We start from the raw sequence: 12,408 nt of genomic DNA, 5'->3' as shown, positions 1-12,408 counted from the left end.
TATGAAGTACGACTACAAAACGGCTCGTAGCGTCCAAAATCTAAGTGTCGGTGTCGAAAAACACGAAAAACGCAGCTACCTACCCTAAACGAACCCTCCAAAGACGGGTAAAAAAGGCTCGTACGGTATCGACACAAGACGCCGAACTTAATCACCAACCTCCACACTATAGGAATCTCGAACCTTCAGAAACGTACGACGACATCCCGAGTTTTTCCAAAATATCTTTGAGGGGTGGGGTCGAAAGCCTGGACTATTTAGGGGGACTTGAAACAAATTTTTTGGTGAAGAAACGGTGCACCAGAGTTAGAACCCGACCGAGATATACTTAAATCAAAAAAAAGGGGGGTAATTTTCGGTATGATAAGCTCATGGGCGGGCACAACCCATAGCTGCTTACGAAATATTTCCATGACGCTCCACGCCTGCTCACTGGCGCGATGACAAAATGTCGAAATACCGAGCGCCGCAACACTCCGTATATATAAGTGCACAACGGACGCTTTGCTCACACCGTATATTAATATATATATATAATAATTTATTTATTAATATATTAACATATTTTCTTTACTACAGCGGCTAAATTGATAATGATTCGCTTCACCGAGAGCAAGAAAAAAGCGGTGCAGTGGTGCATGCGGCACTGCGATGCCAACTAGCAGATGCGGGTTCGACTCTCAATCCTCGCATTTTTTTTTTTTCAAAAAATATTACAAGTCCAAAAAAAACCTAAGTAAAATCCTAACTCCCGAACTATAAGTCGGATAGACCCCAAACCAGTATCAATCGATCCGGCTAACCGTCCTTCATTGATATAAAATTCTAAAACAGTAAACCTCACTGAAAAATCAGGAGCTAGGGGTTTAAATTCAAAATGTCATTTAAACAATTTATTTTAAATAACATAATAATAATATATTATATATATTATTTTATTATTTCGCTTATGATATCATATTATTATTATATTCATAATAATATTTATAAAATAATTATTTGATGTTATATTAACATAATTATTATAACAATATTATTTAAATTAATATATGATATTAATTAAATATTATATTCTGAAAATTATAATATTATTTTATAAAATAACTATTCGATATTATAATAATGTTAATTCCATAATAATACTTTTGTAATGGAAAACTGATATTTATAAAATATTATCATTACGAAAATGCTATCTGGGCCGCAGATACATCAAAATCAGCGCACACTTCTTCAAATTCTCCAGTCCCACAACTAAACTTGTCGCTGATACTAAACCTGCTCACCAACCTACTGACTGCAATATCCAATAATCATGATCCGAAAACTCTCATAGAATCAACGATCAAAACATTCCTGTCCATACTCTCGCCCCAAAATGAATAACTTAAAAATCCTGTTTTGGAACTCCAACGGTATTACACACAAACTTAATGAACTAACAGCTCTCGCGCTCCAACTAAAAACTGACATAATCTTACTTAACGAAACTCGTCTATCTCCCTCCACCAACCTTCACATTCCAAATTACTTCACGTACAGGAACGACCTACCGACTACCCGGGGCTCGCCCCCTCACGGCGGCCCGGCCGTCCTTATTCACCGTCGCATCGTCCACCAACCTATGACTCTTAACACAACCATTCAAACCTCTTCTGTCCTCATCCAACTAAACGGCCACGAAGGCCTTGTATCAGCGGTATACAAACCACCAGGTGCAACACTCACGTCTCACGACTTGGACTTGTTGACCCAAAGTGCCGAATGGCAAATCTCGGCAGGTGACTTCAACGCCAAACACCCTCTCTGGTATAGCCACTCGACAAACGCTGCCGGTCGCGTACTTTTCGACCACGTTCAACAATCGGACTATACCATTACTGCTCCCTCATCCCCCACACACTTCCCGACAAACGCTAGATACAGACCTGACATACTTGACATCGCACTCGTTCGACTACCTTATCCTACTCAAATCGACAACCTCAACGAGCTATCTTCTGACCACAACCCTATCCTTCTGGAGACCTTGTGTACTCCGGTATCATCGTCCCCTCCAACGACTAACCGCTTCATTAACTGGACAAAATACAAGACAATTCTATCCAACTTACCATACCCAACTGAACGACCGACCATCAACAGTGAGTCAATCGACTTGGCAATTGATACTCTCACCAAAAACATACAACACGCGATCGAAGCTAGCGTATTTACCCCTAAACACAAAAACTCTTCCTTTTTACTACCGACTACATAAAACTTGAAATAACTGAAAAAAACCAATTACGCCGTCAATGGCAAAGAAACCGTGACCCGACTACCAAACGTCAACTTAACGCCAAAATCTCACTAATCAGAACTTTACTCGAAACTCACAAAACTGACCAGTGGGACATTTTTCTTAATTCTCTTGACCATCAGGACGGCTCTATATACAAACTAAACAAATGTCTCCTCCACAAACGTCCTGCATCACACCCTCTCACCGGCCCCAACGGTCTAGTTTTTCCGGCCATCGATCGAGCAGAGCTGATAGCTGACTCTCTCGAACTCCAATTCCAACCAAACCCTGGTCCCGACCTTCCAGAAGTTTCTACCCACTCCAACTTACTTCGAAACATATGTATCGCCAAATCTAATTTATTCACCACCCCTGGCACAATCCAAAAAATCATAAACAACCTCCGCAAAAAGAAAGCCCCTGGTGTCGATCTCATCACCAACACTGCTCTTAAATTTCTACCGAATAACATTCTACTTTCCTTAACACAAATTATAAATTGCTCCCTCAGAATTTGCTACTTTCCACGTGCTTGGAAAAAAGCAGTAATAATTTCCATCCCTAAGCCGGGTAAAGATCACAAACTTCCCGAAAATTACCGACCTATCGCTCTACTCTCCTCAATATCAAAAATTTACGAACGAATCATCCTCTCTCACCTTCAAACCAATCTTCGAGACAAAATCCGCCCAGAACAATTTGCCTTCAGACCTGAACACTCTACCACTCTACAACTGACCAAACTTACCCACTAACTTAGTCAGAACTTTAACAAAAACATTAACACCGCCTCCATTTTCCTTGAAGTGGAAAAAGCCTTCGACCGGGTCTGGCACGTCGGTCTCCTCTACAAACTGTCCCAACTCAACATCTCGACTGAAATCGTTAAAATCATCGAATCCTTTCTCACTGACCGCACTTTTGTCACAAAAATCGAAGACTCATTCTCGTCCACCAGACACATACTCGCAGGCGTCCCTCAAGGATCCTGCCTTTCACCTACTCTCTACTTGACTTACATTAACGACATACCAACAACTCCTAAAGCTCACCTCTCACTATTCGCTGACGACACTATGTTCTTTACTTTCGACAAAAACCCAAAACGTGCAGCCATACAATTACAACACCAACTCAACCTAGCTACCACATGGTTTCATCGCTGGAAAATCAAAATAAACCCTACCAAAACAATAGGTATTCTTTTCGGACGTTCCAATACTACTCACATCCCACCACTACTACTCGACAACCATCCAGTGACTTGGTCCAATCATGCCAAATACCTCGGCGTTACAATAGGGCGCAAACTCACCTTCGACAAACACGTTCAAGACATCACCAAAAAAGCCACTCGCGTCCGCGGAATTCTTTACCCCATTCTCAACCGTTCTAGCCCTGTACCAAAATCTTCAAAGCTCAATATTCTAAAACTCTACGTCTCTCCAATTCTTTCTTATGCTGGCCCCTCTTGGGCTCCTTTCGTCGGTCCCTCACATTGGAGACGTATCGAATCTGTTCAAAACATCGGCATTCGCACGATAACGGGTATGCCCACTATCGTTAAAAATTCGGTCCTTCTAAAATCAGCAAATTTCAAGTCAATCAAAAATTCTATTCATAGCCAATCTAAATCGATGTTCTACAAAAACTCTTTCTCTACTCATGCCCACATCTGACTCTTAGGGAAATCTCACACCCCACCAACCACAAAGCGTAGAATCAAACCCTACCCTTTGACATGGGTTGACCAACAAATTTAACACCACCTTCCTAAAACATCCATCCACTAGTAGAGGCAAAAGCCTGGTATAGTTTCACGGCTTAGCCATCCCCCCAAAGCAAAGCAAAGCAAAGTTTGTGTATCATTGCCTACTGTTCGTTCTATGCAGACGTCGGTTACAAATCGCAGTGAACCATTCTGAACAAAACACTATGGGTGGCCGCAAAGCCAAAAGGAAACGGACACCTCCGGTCTCAAGTCCGAAGAAAACACGAGACAACAATTACTCTTCACCGCTGTTGCATGCTGATCAACGCCAACGTGCAGAACCTCCTTCCCCCGAATCCTTCAAGGAGCAAATGTCAGGTGAGTCTTATTTTTCTGATACTACTTCTACCTCGTCTGTATTATCAAACCGTTCCCTTAGCCCCGTCCCCCACTCCTAACCACCCAAAGAAAAACAACTTAAGCGAATCACAGAAATATGATGCAAATCCAATAGCCGCAAAACCCATAGTTCGTATCTCACCTATCTTTGTAAGTAAATCTTCTGATTGGCGCAAAGTTGCACCGATCATCTTCAAAAACGCCATCGTCTCTCTCGAAAATATCTCAGCGCAGGCAACCTCTGACGGATCCATAATAATTAAAACCCGTATGATTGATCACTTCAGGCTAATTCAGCAGACTCTCCTTGATCTAAAAATCCAGTTCAAAACGTCCAAACTCCCCGAGGAACGCACCCTCAAAGTAGTACTAAGAGGTATACCCACTAACACTCAAAATTCTAAACTCATCTATGAAGTCTCTGATCTCTTCTTCATAAAGGTCACTGTTGAGTCCTACAAAAAAACGGGCCCCTCCCAGTGTTTTGCTTGCCAACGCATTGGTCACGGCTCTTCAAACTGCACCCACCCACTCAGATGTGTAAAATGCTCAGGGGAACACAAAGCCAGCCTATGCCCTAAAACCACCGATCAAGAGCCAACGTGTTGCAATTGTGGTGGTAATCACACGGCAAACTACCGTGGTTGTCCATACCTTGCCCAAGCCGCATGTACAAATATACCACAAAAATGGACTACGCCTCCGCAACTAAGCCCAAGAAGACTTTAAATAGTGAACAGGTAATCGAACTTTTAACAGATCTCCTTTCAGTTCTGTCTACATCGGACGATCCCAAATCCATGTTAATATCTACTATAAAATCCTTTATTACCCTATTTGCTAATCAACAATGATTTCAAACTTAAAAATTGTACATTGGAACGCAAACGGCATTACAAGAAAAACTATTGAACTTAGTGCATTCATTTCCACTAACAAACCCGACATCATTTTACTAAATGAAACTCATCTCAAACCTAACCTAATCCTCAAGATCCCTAATATTATCACATATAGGAACGACCTACCGCTAATCCGAGGTTCTCCAGCCCATGGCGGTACAGCTATCCTAGTTCATCGTAAAATAGTCCATCAACCAATCAACATTAATACTAAACTTCAGTCTACATCTATATTAATAAAAATTGATAACAAAACCACTCTCATCTCTTCAGTCTACAAGCCTCCGTCGTCAACCTTAATTACATCCGACCTCGACCTTCTCATCAATGGTGCAGATAATTTCATTATTGCTGGTGACCTAAACTCAAAACACCCACTCTGGAACAGCCGCAGGACAAACGCTGCTGGGCTAAAACTCTATAATCACCTTCTGCAAAATGACTACTCAATAATCGCTCCTGACACCCCTACACATTTTCCAAGTTCTAAAAAATACAGACCTGACGTATTAGATATTGCTATAGTTCGCACTCATCTTCAAATACACGTCACAAACTTAAACGAGTTATCTTCTGATCACAATCCAATACTACTTGAATTCTCTGACTCACCCATCACAGTCTCTCCCCCAACTCCAAACACCCAAATCAACTGGGAAAAATTTTATCACACACTTAGTGCAGAAAAACCTAACATGGCTCTTTTTGCCAACACCAAGCAAAACATTGACAACAGCATTCAAGCATTCACCAATTCCATTAATTCAGCAATAAACGATAGCTCGTATTTTCGCAACAAAAACAGTCGCCGCCCAGTTATCCCCGCAGAAATACAGCAAGAAATAAATGCTAAAAACCGAATCCGCCGAGATTGGCAACGAACCCGTGACCCCCTGATTAAAACTTCTCTAAATGCCAAAATAAAATTCATAAGGTTAATGCTGCAAACCCACAGAGAAGATTAATGGGACAAATACCTAGTTTCCCTGAATCACAGTGAAAATTCAATTTATAAACTAAATAGAGGTCTACTAAAAAAAAGACCAGCCACTCATCCACTACTTGGACCAAATGGTCTATCCTACTCCGCAGAGGAAAAAACGGAGATTATTGCAGACTCCCTGGAACGACAATTCTCTACTTTTCAAGGTCCAAATATCCCAGAAGTAACTGAGAGCATTACGACAATCAGAGGATCAGTGATTAAAAAACCTAATCTCTTCACCACTCCAGGATCAATCCAAAAACTTATATCCAAGTTAGAAAAGAATAAAGCCCCTGGCAGGGACCAAATCACGAACACAGCACTGTTCATCTCTGATCAGGTGCTCAGTTTGGCACTTTAGTTTTCTGAGGATGATTATTTCTAACATCTTGGCAATAGTGGGTAGGAGCGTGATAGGACGGTAACTAACCGGGTCAGCGTGGTTTTTCCCCGGTTTAGGTATGGTTATGATCTGACCTCTTTTCCAGTCGTCCGGGAAGAAACAAAGTCATGGCAGGTGACCCATCCCGTGGACAAACCATGCAAAGTACCTTGGAGTCACTTTCGACAAATACCTAACATTCCACAACCACGTCAAGAATACTCTCGTCAAAGCGCGTAGATGCAAAAATATGCTCAACCCAGTCCTAAATAGCCGCAGCCCAGTGCCGCTCAAATCCAAAATTCAAATCTATCTCTTGTACATAAGACCTCTCTTAACATACGCCGCCGAGGCCTGGGGCCCTTGTATTTCGCCATCTAACTGGAATCGTATTGAGTCAGTTCAGACCAGTTGCGTACGGTCCAGTGCTGGCCTCTTGAGATTCGTATCAAACCAGAACATTCGTGACTCTGCCAGAATAAAAACCATACTTGAAGTAGTAAGTCAAAAAGACTATTCTATCAAAACACCTTCTCAAACTACAACCATATTAAAAACTTGGGCCGTGATGAAGCCGTATCGACAATCAGGTCAACTCCTAAAATACGACCATTCGATTGGTCACATTCATAGTATACCTAAACCTACCTGCCATATCATTCATCTCTTAATAGGCATCCGCCTGAAAAGAGTACATAGACCAATCTATGGTCGTCCTACTTGCAATGCAATGCAATTTGTGTATCATTGTTCATTTGCACTCTCTGAAGTTTTGTATTGAAAAATCAAACGGTTACGAGATGGCACGTACCAAGCAAACTGCCCGCAAGTCGACCGGAGGAAAGGCGCCCAGGAAGCAGCTGGCCACTAAAGCCGCACGTAAGAGCGCACCCGCCACCGGAGGAGTGAAGAAGCCACATCGTTACCGTCCCGGAACCGTCGCCCTCCGTGAAATCCGTCGTTACCAGAAGAGCACGGAACTGTTGATCCGCAAATTGCCGTTCCAACGTCTGGTGCGTGAGATAGCCCAGGACTTCAAGACCGACCTACGTTTCCAGAGCTCCGCCGTCATGGCTCTGCAAGAAGCTAGCGAGGCTTACCTGGTCGGTCTGTTTGAAGACACTAATCTGTGCGCCATCCACGCTAAGCGTGTCACCATCATGCCGAAAGACATCCAATTGGCTCGTCGCATCCGCGGAGAACGTGCTTAAATCGATTATTGACCAATATACCTTAAAAAGGCCCTTTTCAGGGCCACCAACCATTTTAAATTAGGACACCCACTTCTTTCGAAATTATAAACTACACTCTTACGCTATTTGAGAAAACTGTAAAAATAGTTTGTAAGGAGTAAATACTGTAAAAATAATACACAAATCACAATTCTATTATTATAATATTGAAACTGAAATTTTACGATCGTGTACGCTACAAAGTACTAATTAGTTATACGTTATAATTAAGGGACCCGTACAGGAAAAACTCTCACAAACACTTAAAGTTTTCACTAAGAATCAGACACTTTATTTTTGGTCGGCGGTACCGTTGTGCAAGCAGCGCGTGCGTAGATGGCCCGGTACCCGCTAAGTACAATCACACTGGTCGGCAGAGTCCTACCCCCACCTACATGTGGTGCCGACTGGAAACAGAATTCCGTTTCGGCCAACGGGGGAGGCACAGAAGGCAAACTGTATGTACAGTCATACCACCCAGCGCCTCAGTACCATCATCCGAAACTGCCCCACAACGGCAGGCGTGCCCCGGGGCATTAATAGGACACCCACAGCACGGTTGGTCACCGTCCGGGTGATCGCGATTGAGCGTGAGAGTGGCCTCGGATGCGATGAGGTACCGCAGACCGCAAAGCTCCCGGAATGACGAGTACAACAACAACAACGGTCAGTAGAAAAACTAGGAAACCAACAACGGCGATACGCACAGTCCACAATATCGGAAGGAGAAGACGCGACGAACGAGATTAAAAGCTGGCTGACTATCAAGGCGGGCCGAGAAAAAAAACAACAGAACGAGAAGACTAGACTGGCGGGTCGAGAACTCTGCAGGCCTTCAGCCAACAATGTATCTTTTATAACATGTACAATTAATTTAAATGTGCGCCCTTAGAGGACCCAAAAAAAAACATAGGTGTTAAACATTATACATAAATATTGTACCTCATTTTAATGTATAATAAACGATTGCGGCGTCGCAGAAGTAATGCGAAAGCAATTCCCGCGGCGGCGTCAGTTGTTGTAAACTAGAAAAAACTCGAGCACGACTTCACATGGGCGGCGACGACGAAATTGCGTATTGCCTAAATATTGCCCCTTAAGTTTACAGGCTGAACAACATCATGAATTTATGGTAGGTATTTCTAATATTTTTTTATGTTTATTAATTGTATTTTATCTAGATAATATTTTTGATATTAATTGGGCTCAACACTACTTATTGGTTGAGGTGTGAGTGCTATAAATTAATTAGCCACATTTTTACATGTAAAAAAAGTACCGTACATTTTACCAATTTTTTTTTTACCCGAAAAAATGTTCTGTGGCCCCTCTAATCAAATGCAATCAAACCTATTCCTAGTTGTAATTTTTATCAACCGATAATAATTACCAATACAATTATTATTATACTGATCTTACTTTATTATTCAACCTTCGATTCTATTTTTACCATTTTTATCACTTTATTGGTAAATTTTACCGATATTTTTTTCCGTAAATTCTCCACATCTACTCATAGGTATTACCTACTTTGTAAATTATGATTATTATTAATTAGATTCAGATATAGATGTACCCAGTAAATATATTGTTATTAAAGATAATTTTGTTACAGGCAATTTGAGCAGCAGCGTTGCAGCAAGTATCTTGTTGAATTCAAGAAGAATATTCATATAGATAAATAACTCAAAAAAAGTCGAAATATTTAAAATATGATACCATTCATGGAAAGTGATATGTTTGGTGAAAATTTAAAGTTTGTACGGTTATTAGTATTTGTGTTAAACCAAAAAAAAAAAGTTTTGTGTAGAAATAACAATTTTTTTGTGTTTTTCCCACGCTTTTTAAAACTACTGGGACTTCGATTTTGACCTATTAAAAGTACAAATTAATTTTTTTATCAGAATCCTACCGTTAGCTGATTTACTTGCTGTAATTCAAGTGGTAAAATCAAAAGGAATTCAAGGAAAATCTATACTTTTAAAACAACAAAAAGTTTTTGAAAAGTACAAAGGTCATAAAATTCTGGAGAAAATATCACCAATTTCAGAAGTAGAATAGGAAAGTTCGCATATTATGAGAGATTTCTCTGAAGATCATTCAAGAAACGACTAGTACCTACTTTAAATAGGCGAGAATCGGGGTAAAAAGTCCGGTTTATTATAATATATACATAATAATATTTAAAATAATTTATAAGAAAAAAAAAATGCAATGATTATAATTATTATGTAATGTACTTAGTAGCATGACCCATATCAAAAAATCGAAATAATTATAACATACAAATAAAATATACGTAATATTATTTTTTAATTAAATTGAGTATTATAAAATCTAATGCATATAAAAAAAAACCGGACTTTTTCACCGTTGACTTTGTATGCCTCAGACTTTTTGGTAGTATACCGCACCAACCACATCACTAAATCAGAGAGGTCATTTTCGTTTCCATAACTCTGTTTTCTGACATTTGAAGAGCATTTACGTTCGGAAAATGCGAAAACATTTAGTTATTCAATGTAACAATGAATGGAAGACAAATATAAAATAATACTTTTTGTAATTTCAACGTTAAATATAATTTTTAATTTTTCCTATAATTATTGAGTTCACGAATAAAGTCCAAAAATTGATGACCAACGTGTTTAGACTTTTGTAAACTGATTTGAAATTGTTAATATAACTACTTGAGTTCGATTAGGCCACATTTTAATTTGTTAAATATTATCTTAAGATAATTTATTTATTTAAATTTAAAATTGTGTAAAATATTAAATATTAAAACGCGTAATCAGGTCCATCGGTAGGATTGACAAAAAGCACTTACAAATGAACATATTAAATTGTTGCACATTTGCAATATTGAGTTTCCATCAAAATCCTTTAACAATGTGTTGCTATAATTATTTATTCGTAATGATTAGGTCGAGTACGATTGAAATACAAGATTTATTGATAAAGTCTGCCTTGTTAAGATTTCACTCGGAAACGACGTGCAGTAACAGAGTCCTAAAACCGTCATTTTCGAACAGCCGCTGTTCTTTGGAAAATCGGTCAATTAGAAATCTGAAAATTCTATGGTGTCGCTAAACTCGTGGAGAATTCGTCAAAAATATTTTTGTCAATTTTCGACTGGTTTCAGTCATACGACAGACCTTTGAGTATGGTTTACGAAAACCCGGTAGGAAGAGTGGAAATAACGACCTGTAGTGGTTTCTTGGTACTGGTTGGCGATACAATAACCGTCGGCAATCGTTTAGAATTTAGTTAGCTTTCGAAATAGTTCCAAACCAGAGTCTTACAACAATTTTCAACTGAGTTCTTGTGTAGAATGATTGTACAACCGTAGCCCGGAGGACGACGCGAATTACACTGGTTTACTAGTCGGTACGGTTCACTGTATATAGTTAGAAACTTGTGTTTTCCTCGCCATCATCACAATCTTATCACATCACTCCATCATTCATAGTTCACGTTCAGTTCACATCCGAGCAAGACGTCCTCTGCCAACTACTCTACAGCCAGCCGTTCTCAACGCTTCAACAGGGCAACAGCGCCCACGGTTCACACCACGAACCTTCAACCACAAAACAGCCGTTCTTACTGCTTCAACAGGACTCCAGCGCCCACGGTTCACACCACGAACCTTCAACTCAAAACAGCCGTTTTCACCGCTACTCCGACAGGGCACCAGCGCCCAAGGTAAGCCGTCGCGAAAGCGACGGGTATCCACCTCCCACCGTTTATCTGTCGAGGGGCCGCGCCCTCTCATTGCCGCAGAATCCCATCCCTGACCAAACCAAACCCCCCTAAACCCACCCGTCACACCACCAGAAAATCGCTCTTTTCAGAGCTACAGTGTTAAACCCCGAGCTTGTTACGGTCTTGCCATGGGCAAAACAGCTAACAAGCGGAAGGGCCCCGCGCATACACCCGGGAGTTCCAAGAAGGGACGTCCACGTGCCTCACCATCCCCACCGACCACCATCCTAAAAGGTCCACAGAGGGATTCCCCCCCCTCTCCAACTCCGTCGACCGACTCATCAATATCAATGTCGTCAAACTGCTCCACTTCCGACACCGAGTCAAACAAATCCGCCCAACACTCCGCCCCGACTACTAAACCTCCACCAGCCAAAACATCCGAACAACAAACCCCGACATCAGCCAAACCCAAGCAAATCAGGCCACCCCCCTTAATCTTAAACTCTGCGTCCTGGCGAAAAATCGCACCAACCATTTACAAACTTCCGAACTTCACTCCATCAGCAATTACAGCCAAAACCACATCCAATGGACAAATAACCGTCCAAACTACCGACCCCACCCACTTCCGACAAATTCAGAAAGTCCTAGTTGACAGCAAAACTGAATTCCATACCTTCAGCCTCCCTGAAGATCGTTCCCTTAAGGTCGTTCTAAAGGGCATACCGATCGACATCACCACTGACGATCTAAAATCCGAACTAGAAACCCTAAACTTCCAAACAAAATACATCCGCCGTTTCGG

At 41.0% G+C, this 12,408-nt stretch overlaps 1 protein-coding gene across 1 annotated transcript; it reads left to right on the top strand.

The window, feature by feature from the left end:
• The first annotated feature begins 7,454 nt into the window (after nt 1-7,454).
• On the top strand, nt 7,455-7,874 carry LOC132942041 (histone H3). Its single transcript, XM_061010323.1, has one exon. The coding sequence runs from the start codon at nt 7,464-7,466 to the stop codon at nt 7,872-7,874; it is 411 nt and encodes a 136-aa protein (XP_060866306.1). The 5' UTR covers nt 7,455-7,463.
• The last annotated feature ends 4,534 nt before the right edge of the window (nt 7,875-12,408 follow it).

Source organism: Metopolophium dirhodum, chromosome 3 (assembly GCF_019925205.1).
Source record: "Metopolophium dirhodum isolate CAU chromosome 3, ASM1992520v1, whole genome shotgun sequence".
NCBI classification, from domain to species: Eukaryota; Metazoa; Arthropoda; class Insecta; order Hemiptera; family Aphididae; genus Metopolophium; species Metopolophium dirhodum.
Note: the sequence above shows the minus strand (reverse complement) of the source record. Positions and strands in the feature narration are given on the sequence as shown.

What these genes read in the sequence shown, in the direction of transcription:
- LOC132942041 (XM_061010323.1), top strand. Translation starts at nt 7,464, where the DNA reads ATGGCACGTACCAAGCAAACTGCCCGCAAGTCGACCGGAGGAAAGGCG.